This window comes from Gossypium hirsutum, chromosome A05 (genome assembly GCF_007990345.1).
Source record: "Gossypium hirsutum isolate 1008001.06 chromosome A05, Gossypium_hirsutum_v2.1, whole genome shotgun sequence".
Classification (NCBI taxonomy): domain Eukaryota; kingdom Viridiplantae; phylum Streptophyta; class Magnoliopsida; order Malvales; family Malvaceae; genus Gossypium; species Gossypium hirsutum.
In genome coordinates this window covers 109,282,545-109,297,162 of record NC_053428.1, presented here as the reverse complement: position 1 = coordinate 109,297,162, position 14,618 = coordinate 109,282,545, and the positions used below count along the sequence as shown (strand labels likewise).

The following is a 14,618-nucleotide window of genomic DNA, read 5'->3' as shown; positions in this document are numbered from 1 at the left end:
AATAAATTTCTATTTATTTATATATATATTATAATAAAGAGAAAGGTCAAAAGCGTAAGAGACTGGTTAAGACATTGTTCCAATCACAGAGTTCAAATTTATTAATGTAAATCTATTTTAACTATCTATAAAAAATTTAATTCAACATTGAATTGAGCTGATTTTTAGCTATATCAGCTATTCTTTATATATTATAAAAATAAATTAACGTATTTTGAAATGTAATTTTCATGCTTGTGTTATTTTTTTTATTTCAAATATCATAAATTTATTAAGTTTTGTAACCTTTTCGACCCAGTCTAGATGTTGGATTTAGATTCAAATTTGGGAGATTATATCGGCCACCAAGATGACCTAATACGATTGGAGTTTATGAAATAATCATTGTTATAGCCCAATTTTGCCCACTTTTAAACCTCAACCCTTCAGCCCAATAATCCCAACAGCCCAAAACCCAATAAATAAATAAACCATTACAAATCTATTACAACAGCCCAATATAGGCCCAAAATACTTAAAACCCAACACCAGCCCAAAACAGTGAAGCCCGGTAGGCCCAAGACCCTAAAAATTTTTGGAAAGCCAGAAACCCTAGGGTTTCTGGCGCCGTTGCCCCATGTGCGCGACCACTCAGCCCCCACGCGAGCTGCCAAACCACTTCCTCCTCTGCCCGAGACCAGGCACTGCCCATACTATTTGACACTCCCATCACTTGCACCTCCACACCTGCAAATAAACAAAAGAAGACAGGAAAAGAACGGAGAAACATGCAAAGCAAAAGCAAAACAAGCAGAGAGCAGTGGAAATCACATGTAATCGGCTATAAAGCCGAAAGAGAATCAATGTAATAGGGGGGCTTAATACTAAAAAACGAATGTAACGAGGATTTTTTTTCGAATATTCAAAAGAAAGAACAGAAACAATACAAGCACAAACCGATCGGAAATATATAAGGGGGAATACAGAAAAGAAGATCGAGCCAGCAACCAAATACCAACATCAAAACCTTAAGGTGAATATTTTTATTTTTATCTCTGTTTTTACTCTCGAATTTACTCCTTGTACATTTGTAAATACAAAAGTATAAATAAACATAACAATTTTAAAAGCGTAAATAAAAAGCAAAAAAAAATGAGAAAATTTTACCTTTCACGGTGGCCGACACCGGCGACGGACGGCGGTCGACGATCGGCTGGTGACCCCTTGGCCGGAATTCCTCTCTCCTTTCTCCCCTCTCTCTTTTCTCCCTTCTCTCTTTTTTTTTTCTTTTTTTCTTCTTCAACTGTTACAAATGAATTTTTTAAAAAAATATTGGCTTTTATAGGGACCAAAACGCACTGTTTTGGTCCCCCCCTTTTAAAATTAAAACGGTGCCGTTTTAGGCCCCGGGTCGGGTCGACCCGACCCGTTCCAATAGGATCCGCGTGTTTTTTATAGCGGAAGGGCTAATTGCGCTTTTAGCCTTCCGCTTTTCTATGGTTTTACAATCAAGTTTTCTCATTTTCGATTTGGCCCCATAATTTGCATGCTGTTCAATTTAGTCCCTCCGTACTGCGCAGCATTTTGGTGAAAGGGAATATTTTCTGTTTTAGTCCTCCCAAGTTATGTGCGCGTGACACTTTGGTCCTTTCCTGCTATTTATTTCTAATTTCGCCCCAAAATGATGTTTTAAGTTCAATTTAGCCTCTTTGGTTAATTTACTGCTTTATTTCTAATTTATTTGTTTTCATTTTCTGTTATTTATTAGTTACAATATTTATATTTGTTATATTAAATGTATTTATCATGTCTTAATGTATAATATTATATATATATGTGTTTGTAATATACGCATATAGTGTATTACATATAAATTTTATATATATATGTGTGTGTATTTTCAATATTATTAGTTGTATTTTCTTATAACCTCTCGTGTATATATTTTGTATTATCTTATGTACATACTATTATGTGTATATACGTTTTTATACCGCATCGAGTATATATTATTTTATTATTTTTATTCCTACTATATTTGTTATCAATATTAGTATGTATATATTTCACTATACATGTGTATATATTTATGTGTATATAGTACTATTTCCGTATATCTCATTATATTATTTTCATATATTTGTAAATATTGTACTATTCATATATTTCTATGTTATTTTATATATATATATCTTTATATTATTTGTTAATATATTTCTTTTACTGTTTCAAGTATATGTTGTTAAATACCATAATATGTATATATATATGTGCATATATGTTCTCTTTTTTTTCATATTATCTTACGTATATATTTTATCCTTACTATGCGAATATTAGTATATGTTTCATCATTTATGTATATATCTATAATAAGTATATAAATTTAGTATATTTATGTATATACTTATGTAGTATCATTATTAGTAGTTTTTTTTTGTGTATAGGTTTATGTAAATATTTAAACATTATATTATGCATTTTTTTATATTACATATATGTATTTTTTAGTATTGTATTTTTGTGTGCGTGCATATTTCGAATACTGTATTACATTTGATCTCGTATATTGTCTTATGTATATATATATTTTAACTCTATATCGAGTATGCATTCTTAACATTATACTATGTACATATTTCCATATTATCCCATGTATATATTTCCAACACCATACTACGTTTTTATACATATTATGTATATACTTTAATATTTTCGTTATATATTTTTATACGATCTTATTGACACATATTTCATTATTCTTGTATATACATTTTACATATAGTATTATTTTCGTATATTATTACATTCATTATTATAACTATTATTTTCACTTATTTTTTTAATTATGTATTAGTTGGTATATATATACACATCTTTTTATTATTACTATTATTATCACTGCTAATATATGTTCATATATACATATATATATTTATAATGTTTTAGTTTAATACTATTATTATGTTTAATATAGCATGCATGATTATTGTTTTTTGAGATTATTGCCGCGATTATTATTTTGCTTCAATATATTTCTGGTTATGTCAGTTATTCATTTTTATTCCATATCAGCTTTGCCTTGCATTACAACAAAAATTGTGTTCTTGTTTTCTAATTAATATCAATAATCAAGGCAATGTATCGATTTAATATTAAGTCATCGAATCTCATCGCTATGTTGGATGGAATTTGTCGGCTCGTGTTAAATCGGTATATCCTTCTCAAAAATCAAAAAATGAAAGTTCTCGCCTTTTCAATTGGATCACGATTAAATCTTATATTGAACTCGTATTTTTGAAAATCAAGTCAACACATGTTTATGAGATACCAATTTTGGGCGTCGCGAGGGTGCTAATACCTTCCTCGCGCGTAACCGACTCCCGAACCCCAATTTTTCTCTGGACTTTCACGTAAACCTAAATTTGGCCTTCTTTTTATTTTAAAAATAATTTTATTAGGTGACCGATCACACCTATAAAAAGGATCGGTGGCGACTCCCTTTGTTAATAAAATCGAAAGTTGGTTTTCAAATGTTTAATAAATCGCCACAATTAGCAACCAAGCGAAACTAAATTTTTTACGTCGCTACAATCATTTTAAAACATTTGTTTATTTTAAAAGAAAACTTGACAAGTTTTCATAAAAAAACACCCGAGTTAACGAAAAAACCAATTAATTGTAACATTTTTCTTGTAACGGTTATTATTTTTTACAAATTAGTTAATTTATTTATTCTTTCAAAATTTATTTATAAACTTAGCAGCGGAAAAGTGATTTTTAACTTAGTTTTGATGAAAATTATATTTCATGCATAGATAATTAAATTGCATATATTAAATTAAGTTAAATGTCATGCATGCTAAATAAACCCTAAATGTGAGTCCCATGCCACAAAATAAGTAAAACAGTATGGTTCCGAAATAACATAAATTATAAAATATGCCTAATAATACTTACAAAAAAATAAAACGTATCTGAGCCCTTTGTATGCTGTGACCGCATCCTAGCCTGGCGAGTTATCTGTAAAGATGGAAATAAAAAGGGGAGTGAGCTATAAAGCTCAATGTGAGTTTCGTCACGGGAACCAGTGCAAACAGTAGACAAGTCATGCAGAATATCAACTCATAGAATAAATCCCAATTAATAGCAATACAAAATACCACTAATTTAGAACAACTAATCAACATAATATTTCAATGTTCGTAGTCATGTAATTACTTATGAATGCAATGCAAGTTCGGTTTAACAGTAGAAAGGTCCTACCACTCTACACACCATAGTTAAGAGTTTCCCAGAACTCCTCTACCTTCACACCATATTGTGGATAAACCACATATCATTGTAGATAAACTGCTAATGATAAATATATTGGTGGATACACCATTCGTCTATGAAGATAAAAGCTACTAATACGTTGTAAATAAACCACTAGTCGAGCAGATGGCTGCCAACTAGAATATTTGTGGATGAACCGTCCATTTTTGCAGATAAAAGATGCAAATACATTGTGAATAAACCACTGGTCGAGTAGATGACTACCGACTAGAATACGCTGTGGATAAACCACTACTCAAGTAGATGAACTGCCAACTACTTCCTCCGTTCAAATCATCCCACCCCATGCAATGCAATATGGCAAGCTCAAACAGATCACTATGGTAACATTTAATTATGCTTTTAATAGAAAATTACGGTAGAAAATAATATGCTTATAACAGATCAATTCAGTAGAAAAAGTCATGCTTATTAAGTGTTCAGTTTAACAGTAACATAAAGCATGCTTAAAACATATTAAAATGGAAACGGATAACATACTTATAACAGATAAAATATGGCAGCAATAGTTATGCTTTCTAAAGGATCTAATTTAGCGATATCATAAAGTATGTTATACGAACAATCACAAATACGATACATTAAACATATTTATTCACAATTCATACAAATATATATAAGTATAATATTATTTCAGTCATTTAGATAATGGATTAATTGAATAAATTTAACACTAAAAACAGGTCGTGAAGCAATCATGGACTAATCTAAACAAATCATAAAATTCTAGGTAAAACTATAAAATTTGTAAAATATGGGATAAAACTGTAAAATCTTAAAAATAGAGGAAAACTGTAAAATTTGAAAAATAGGGGACACACGGCCGTTTGGAAAGCTCTAGACTGTTTGGAGGGGTACACGACCATGTGGCTAGGCCGTTTAACAGACTGAAGTCGTGTGAGAATCGAAAAACCTAGGGTTTTAAGGGAACATGGTCGTGTAAGAGGTCATGTGGTCTACACGAGTGGCCCACACGCCTATATAGCTGGCCGTGTAGCCCTATTCTAGGCTCAATTTTTCTTGATTCGCTTGTAAAAGAATATACACTTGACTCCGAGATCTCAAACGTTGTTCCTTATGCTTAAATCTAGTCTGGGCTACCTAAATCAAGTCCTTCAAACATCATTTATACAAGAATTAATAATTATTTTCAAGATTCGTCAAGAGTATCGAAAGATTCGATGAAAAATCGATAAAGATCATTTAACCGATTGCAAGATTATTATTAGATAAAAAATTTATAAAAATTCAAGATTAAACTTAGGATTTGAGGCATACTTACCACTTCTTGGCAAGAATTAAAAATGTTTCTAGTATATGATATATAACTAATTTTTACACCTACAAAAATTTCTTAACTTAGAGTAGAGCCAACGAGTACATCTAAAGATTTAAAGTGTAACTTTATAGTAAACTTACTTACTAAGCTTCAACAATTGGGATGCTTTTGGCTTTCTTTTCTCAAGATGACCTTTAAGTCTAACATTGGAGACCCCTTTTAACCTAATGCATGGTTGACCTAAGATTGGGGAACTTTTATTTTCACCCTTTTTTACAACATTGGCTGATATTTATTCAATATTGACATCCTTACATTTTATAAATTAAACAAAAATAATAACTATCATTTATGTAATAAAAACATATAGCAGTAAGTTCTTGATTACGTTGATGACTTACTAGATCAAATGACTTGCATTTGTCTCATTTTCCTTGAGCTCATGATTCTTGGAGACGTATAACTTTCTCAAATCTTTATCAACTTCTATGTCTCTTTCATATAAAATCTTCTGACAAAGTTGTCTTGTTTTTTTCATTTTCTTGACTTTTTATAATCAAGTTATAAGCAAATTGAATCATGCAATTATGGAATACAACTTCAACCTTTATATTATACTATTGTGAAAACTCAACAACATTACCTTCATGCATGTTTTTCTTAGCATCTCTAGCCCATCTCAGAAAGATATACTGCTAAAAAATTTTCTTACCATTTTTAACACTAAGAATATGTAAAGCATGAGAGCAAAGAGAGCTACAAAAATCGAACTTCTTGCAAGTACAATGAATCTCCGTAGTAGTTGTTTTAAATTAGAATGTTTAAACTCTTGAACTATTTTCTTCTATCATCACTTCAAAAGTATAAGTTGTACCATTTTGTGCAACTTCTCTTCATATTAATGGAATACTAGCAAGGAATTCTTTCTTAAAGCATTTGCATATTTCATGAGTATAAATATTCGATGCATGAGTCAAATTACCACAATTTTAATTTCATATGTGATTGAGCAATTTTTCATCGAAAATTCTTTTCAACTTCGGAAGGACGATATCTTGCCACTAAATTATCAAATTCAAAAATAAATTTGGTAGAAGTAGTGGATTTATAAATACCATGCAAAACATTATTTGTAACCTCAACCTTTGAGAAGAAAATATATTAATGGTAAAATTAGTTCTCTATTTTTCACGACATTTGTAGAAACCTTTCAACCATGTATGATCTTGAAGATTACGATCATTTATCATTTTCTCCAAGTTTTCTAAAATTTTGGTTCTAATTCACAACCTTGCATGCACTTATGAAACAAAGCATGAAAATCAAATTTTTCATCATGACTATGAAGATGTAAAGGAGCATTCCTAGAAATATGCCATAAACATAAGATGTAGCATGAACCAAGAAAGACTTATTTGGTTTCTTTGTTAATTGCATGATCCTGATCAATAATTATAGTTTTTGGTGGTTGATTACCCTTTAATTACAAGAAATAATTGAACAACCATGAAAAGGAAGCAATAATCTCATCTAACAAAAATGCCCACCGAAACATTATAGTTTGTCGATGATGATTAATCCCCACAAAAACCATAACATATCTCATCTATTGGTACGATAAGTTGTGTAAAAAACTACAACATATCTGAATAAATCATAATTCTTGTTTTTCCATGTCTCTAAAAGAACTTTATCATTCGATTTTCTTGATCCACTTGAATTATTTAAAAAAATATTAGATCTTTACTTGCTTCAACCTTGAAATGTTAAGTAAACTTTAACCATCTTATTGGGTACATCCCTACTTAATTGGAAATTAAAGATATGAACCTTATTGCAAGAGAGGTGTATCACATGTTTGAGGGATAAATCATCCACATTCATGTAAGTTATTAACTCAAATTTACATTTCCAAATTTTATCCATTTATGGTAGATTTTCTAGATGCTATGAATTTCAGTTTTTAGAAACCCCATTGCTCTACTACAAATATGAGGCTTTGGGAAGGCTTAGGTTGGAAGAAGTATCAAGAACAATCACAAGTGAGTTACATCAAGAGAGAAAAAAATAGGGAGAACCACCATTATGTGAGAGTTGTAAACCATCATATTTTGTGTTTGGGCTAGTCTTAAATTTTTTTTATAAAAGTACTTATATGATATTCCGCTACACTTTGATAACTTAAGCATCTTTTATGTATAAACTATTGGTGTGTTAGAGGATAGGTTGGGTAGGTTGGGTGTTGATGGAGAGTCACTTTGGTGGCTAATGTGGTGTTTCATAGCTCGGGTTCGACGACCGAACCGAGTATAGGGTGTTACAAGATTGTTAAAAGCCAATATGTTGTATTTTTCAAAGACCAAACCATGGAAGACACTATGCAACCGGGGAGCCCTGTGTTTAAGGTCAGTACTCTTATTATTCATGATCCACTAACAATGGTAAGACACGAAACTACTGAAGACAGAGATGTTGAAAACCAGAATGAAAATGATTAGTCATCAGTAGAGGAGTCATCAATAAAAATAAATGAAGATCAATCTATTGAGATAAGTGAACCAGAAGTTACACCTCAACTAAAATGAGGAGATTGATGTACGAAAGTAGACCATCGGATAAATATCCTTCAAGTGAGTATATGACAGTCGTCAATGAGGGAGAGCCTCAAAGTTTTGATGAAGCAATGTATGATGATCATAAAGATGAATTGTTAAAAGCCATACAAGAAGAAATACAATCTTTGCATGATAATCAGACTTATGATCTTATGAAGTTACCCATAGGAAGATGTGTTTTGAAAAACAATTAGGTATACAAACTCAAAACTGGAGAGAACAACAAGAATACCAAGTACGATGCTAGAATTATCGTCAAAGGCTGCAATAAAAAAAATGAAATTGGTTTTGAAAAAAAAATTTCACTTGTGGTCAAGATGTTATCTATTCGAGTTATACTTGGTCTAGCTACTAGTCTAGACTTAAACATTGAACAAATTGATGTGAAAACGACATTTCTCCATGGTGATTTAGAATAGTAGATTTATATGGAGTAACCTGAGAGGTTTATAGTGCCAGGAAAAGAAAACTTAGTGTGCCAACTCAAAAAGAGCCTTTATGGTCTTAAACAAGCACTATAAAAATGGTACAATAAGTTTGATTCTTTTATGACTCGGCATCAGTTTAAGAAGACTCATACTAGTCATTGTGTCTTTGTGAGAAGTTATGATAGTGGAAATTTTATCATAGTATTTGATAGTGGAACTTTTATCATAGTATTGCTTTATGTTGGTGATATGTTAATTATTGGGCAAGATAAGAAGAAAATCGCAGCTCTTAAGAAGGTCTTAAGAAATTCCATTGCCATGAAGGATTTGGGCCCAACAAAACAAATCATTGGAATTAAAATAATTAGAAATCGTTCCAATAAGTTATTATTGCTATTTCAAGAACAATACATTAATTAAGTTCTTCAAAGATTCAACATGTACAAGTCCAAGCCAATTAGTGTTTTACTTGTTGGACATTTCAAGTTGAGCAGAAAGAAAAGTCCCACAAGTGAGAAAGAGAAAGAAGAAATGGAAAAAGTCTCATATCCATCCACGGTTGAGAGCCTTATGCATGTCATGATCTGTACTAGACTCGACATTACCCATGTTGTTGGAATGGTGAGTCGATCCCTCTCTAATCCAGGTAAAGTCCACTACGAGGTTGTGAAATGGATTTTTTGGTATCTCCGTGCCACATCAAAGAGATGTTTTTGCTTGGTAAAAGGGGGAAGCCAGAACTTAGAGGGTACATGGATGCAGATATGTTGGAGATGTTTACTTAAGAAAATCAACATCAGGGTATGTGACTATTTTTTCAGGGGGAGTTGTCTCTTGGCAGTCAAAGCTCCAAAAATGCGTGGCATTATCAACCACTGAATCAGAATACATTGCAACAACTGAAGAGTGTAAGAGATGTTATGGATGAAAAATTTTCTGCTAGAATTGGGCTACAAGCAGGAATAGTATGTTCTCAAATGTGATAATCAAAGTGTTATTCATTTAGCTACAAATTCAGTCTATCATTCTCGAACAAAACACATTGATGTTCATTATATTTGATATGAGATGTATTAGAAGAAAAAATGCTTGAACTAAATAAAGTTCACACTAGTCATATCTAGTCTGATATAATGACAAAGGTGATTCCGACCAAAAAGTTCGAAGAATATTGTCAAGGATCCGGTTTGCTTGTTCCCCCCAATTAAGTTAGGAATGGGGAGATTTGTTGGGTGTATCCCTCCTTAATTAGGAATTAGGGAGATGAACCTTATTACAAAGGAGGTGTATCACATGTTTGGGGGATGAATCATCCACATTCATGTATGTTATTAACTCAAATTTTCATTTCCAAAGTTCATCCATTTATGGTGGATTTGTCTAAAAGTTATGAATTACGTTTTTGGGGAACCTTATTTCTCTACTGTAAATATGAGGCTTTGGGAAGGCTTAGGTTGGGAAAAGCATCAAGCACAATCACAAGTGAGTTACACCAATAGAGAAAAATAGAGAGAGAGCCACCATTGTGTGAGAATTGTAAACCATCCTAACTAGATGAGATATTAAATGTAATCTTACTTATATAATAGTAGAAGGCAAGTTTGCACAGGACTAGATTCTTGCGGTTTTTCCCATTTGGGTTTTTAATGTCAACAAATTTTGTGTGTTCTTGTTGTCTTTAATTTTTACCTATTATTGCCCATTTCAATTACACAAAGAGGGAAAGAAGGTTTTCCCAACACATCTTTGGCTTCAATCATCATCATATTTTGTTTAGTATTGCAATAATAATAATCTCATTTTCTAAACCCAACAATTCTAATTCCACCTACTTCACTTGACATAAGTAAACATCCGTAGTGACATTAGCTTTAGCTACTGGAACTAGTCGAGTTGACCTGAATAGCTGTCTATATTATAGTTGGTCGAAGATATATTTGTAATTCTATTGTATTATCTATGTACTAGTGATACTTTAAAAAAAAAATATCTTTCACTACCATTATATACTATTTTTTAAATTATTAAATCTCTAAACATAAAATATTCATCATTTCCTTTTTATATTTACATTATAGTATGATATATTTAATTTTCATATGAAACAAATAAAAATAATATATATAATGAAAAACAACATATTGTACACTTAAAAATGAGTAGGTCGGGCCAGATTCAAGCTCCAATATTCAAAGCTCGAGCCCGTCTCATATTTTAAATGAATCTAATTTTTTTTTACTCAAACCCATTTTTCATACCTAATATCTTTGTCCAAAATTTTCCAAGTTTTAAACAAACTTTCAAGCTTAGGTGGGTAGCTTGACTATTGAACAGATCTAGATTCAATTTTTTCTTAAAATGAAAATTAGTCATTTTACTAATTAGTCAAATGAGATTTGGAGTCTTGATCTCGAAATCTTATAAGAGTCTATTTCATATTTTGTTTATATGTGTTAGAGGAATAATATGAGTTATAAAACCATGAGATGTGGTGGTTACTCACCTCATCTCTTACCCAAGTGGTTGGGGGTTTAATCCTCCCTTATGAGAATCGAACATATTTAATGGCCAGCCATTTACTTCTTTAGAGAGCCTCTGTGGCAAGAGAATTAATCACTCTTATCGATGGTTTGATTTGATATCACCCAATTTGACAGTTGACAAGATAAAAAAGTCCTTATCTATATTCATTAAGCTGTAATTGTTTTACTATGATTTTTGAGTAAAAATAAAATTTGAAAAAAAATTTAAATTAAAATTTTTTTCCAATTCAATTTATGTATTTTATAATTTGAATAGTTTGTCTCTTTCTTTTAGTTTTATTTGTAACCTTTTAATATTAAATTAAATTTGTATAAACATTTTTCCAAATTCAAACTTATTTGGATAGATAAATTTTTATTAGAAATTGTGTGACCCAAATCCCTTACTTATTGAAGAAATAAATATAGTGGCAAAATAAGGGGATCTAAGAGGTGAAAGGCCGAATCTATTAAGCACAAAACTGGATTGGGGTTGCACCACGGGTAGAGTCCCCGCAGTACGAAGCACAAGTTGAATCCATATAGAACTATTCTTCTTCTATTTGACTTCGATTAGAACAAAGGTTTTCAACCTTTAAATAGATATAGTCAAAATTCCTATTGTATCATTCGTTTTTTAACATTAGTAAATTTCTCCTTATTTGTTTGTAACTTTTTCCTAGAATAGTTTTTTACGTGAAATTTATATATATATATATATTACAATCATTCTATTGTCATTATCAATTTTTATGGTAACAATTTTTATTTATGACAAGACATGAAATGACATATTTTTAAAGTTGACTACTTATCACTTGATTAGTGGGGTTCCATATATATATATATATATATATAAAATAAAAAATTCTAATAACTAGTAGATAAGTTGCAATTACAACCTTTATGGCCACCACTTCATATGAAATTTAATCATTGCGATTGCCCTTTGAAGAACAGAAGACATGAATGTAATAGCAGTTGGCCAGGTTGTCCTACAAACAAAACAAACAAACAAAAAAAAAAACAAAACAAAACCAAAACCCAATAATCTATATTGGTTAAGATTGATAGCCTAACACTTCCTTGCTGTTGTGAAGTTGGAAAGTCATTTTCTTCTTCCTAACATTCTTTTTATTTTTATTTTTAAAAAACAACCCAAATGTTTATGCCATTTGAAGGGCTTTCTTTGAAACTCACTCCAAACACATTTCCAACCAGCTTCACATCCATTCTTTGATTGACAACAACTACTCACTTCAACCTTGCATTATAATATCAATCACCCCCCTCTTTGACTCTTCTGCCCCTAACTTCCATCATTTTCCATTTTCTATATTCTAATACAATCTTTAGAATTTATTATTTAATTTAACCTGCATTTAGAACTGACTTAGTAGCTTTGAATATGAGATTGAGTGTCTAACTCATAACTTGATGTCACCCAATATTTTTTATACTAATTATTGATTTCATCTGTTATTATTTAAACTTCTAACTGTGTTGATCTAATATCCCGTAATAAGATTTTAACTTAAATATAATATGATATATAGAATTATTGAAACATGGTTAACCAGTTCTGCATTTGGTTGTAATCATTAACCGTCTTTCTAGACACCCTTTTTATACAACCTTTTGGAAGGGTGGATTTGTCATTTGACTTAAAATAAGATAAAATAAAATAAAAATATATGGTAAGCCCCCGTCATATGTTAGTTGCTTTATCTTATTAATCGACATCAATAAAATATGGTATAACAAACTTCTATCATTATCATTCAACAATTTTTTTTTTTAAAAATTTAAAGTTGAAGTTAAGGAACTTCATCATCATCATCTTCTTCTTCTTCAAAATCTCTTCAATCGTTGCCGCCTTCTATCTTCTTCTGCAGCTTTGTTGTTCTTCAGAAAAGAAAAAAAAATGGATTGTTCAATTTGTAGTTCAATGCCGTTTATCTTAAGACCTCCGAGGAATACAATATGTGGGACTTGCTATGAAGGTGCAAGAAATGTAATCACTTTGATGAACAAGCTTGAAATTGATCATCATTGTAAATCTACAGATAAAACTACTCATAACATTCCTGCTCCATCTTCTTCACCCAATTCTTGTAAGGCAAGCAACCTCTTCTTTCATTTTCTTTTTCCTTTATTGTTCTTCAATTTCATTATTGATTAATAAGCTAAATTAGATAACAATTCAATGGCCATATATTATTATCTGACTAATTTTGAAAGATATAAAAAAAGTAAGTGTTGTTTTATTTGGATGATAGCAACAGCCACTTGGAAATCTGAGCAAATGGATGACAAGCATGAAGGAGATAGAAGAAGATCTGAACAAGAAAATAAGCTTCTTGAGTGGACTTATTGTGGCTTTTAGAGATCAAATTCACACTGATATTCAGCTCAAGCCGGGCAACGATGGTCCTTCCATACCAGCTCACAGGGCTTTACTTGTATGTAATTCCCTCTCCATTATTATCATTTATTATTGCTTTTTATTTTATATTACGTTAAAATACACTGTTAGTCTCTATACTCTTTTTAACATTTTATTTATAATCACAAATGTATGTATATATATATATATTAGTTAGGGTTGTTTAAGTTTTGTGTAAACTAAAAATTAACAAATAGTATGATGTGAAAAATAGGCAGCAAGATCAGAGATATTCAGGAACATGCTAGACTCAGATGGGTGCAAAGCTCCACCAAGTGATACAATTACACTACCTGAGTTGAACACAGAAGAACTGGAATCACTGCTGGAGTTCCTTTACAGTGGAAACCTGGGTTGGGACAAGCTGGAGAAACATGTGTATTCGTTGTTCCTGGCAGCCGACAAGTACGAGATCACCTACTTGCAAGATTTCTGCGAAAGATACATGTTAAGTTCATTGAATGCCTCCAATGTTCTTGAGATATTAGAGACCTCGGATGTTTGTTCCAACAAAGCATTAAAGGAAATTGCCTTGAACTTCATCGTTAGGAACATGGAGGATATTGTTTTCTCCCCTAAGTATGAAATTTTTGCTCCCAAGAATCCCCATCTTGGTCTGCAGATTACCAGGGCTTTTTTAATGGATGCCAAAACCAAAAGAATTAATGGAGTTTGAAGAAAATTATATATATATATGGTGGAATTAATGTATAGAATACATGTTTACATGCAATTATGCACAGATGAAAAGCAATAAAATCCATTTTCCATTTTTAGATTCTCATTTATGCATATAAAATTCTTTTTTTTTTTAATTATAAAACGAAGTGAATCAACAATACAACTAATACAATTTGAATCTATACCATACTTGAAACAGTTAACAGTCTTGTTATCATACCAACAGATTTATCACAATTTTTTTCTTTTTTTTCTTTAAAGTTTAAAGAAAAGTGCATTATGTAGCTTGCTTGAGTTGGCAAAATGTTAATTGTTAGATCTAGCCAAATA

The 14,618-nt window shown here is 31.0% G+C and overlaps 1 protein-coding gene across 2 annotated transcripts; it reads left to right on the top strand.

The window, feature by feature from the left end:
* The first annotated feature begins 12,947 nt into the window (after nucleotides 1–12,947).
* On the top strand, nucleotides 12,948–14,386 carry LOC107939246 (BTB/POZ domain-containing protein At3g56230). Of its 2 annotated transcripts, none has more exons than XM_016872546.2 (3): nucleotides 12,948–13,280; nucleotides 13,441–13,623; nucleotides 13,822–14,386. In XM_016872546.2, exons 1-3 carry the CDS (start codon nucleotides 13,086–13,088, stop codon nucleotides 14,281–14,283), a joined length of 840 nt encoding a protein of 279 aa, XP_016728035.2. In that variant the 5' UTR covers nucleotides 12,948–13,085; the 3' UTR covers nucleotides 14,284–14,386. The 2 variants fall into 2 exon arrangements, with proteins under 2 accessions (XP_016728035.2, XP_040970488.1); XM_041114554.1 differs by having other exon boundaries at nucleotides 12,949–13,280; nucleotides 13,447–13,623.
* Nucleotides 14,387–14,618: the final 232 nt, after the last annotated feature.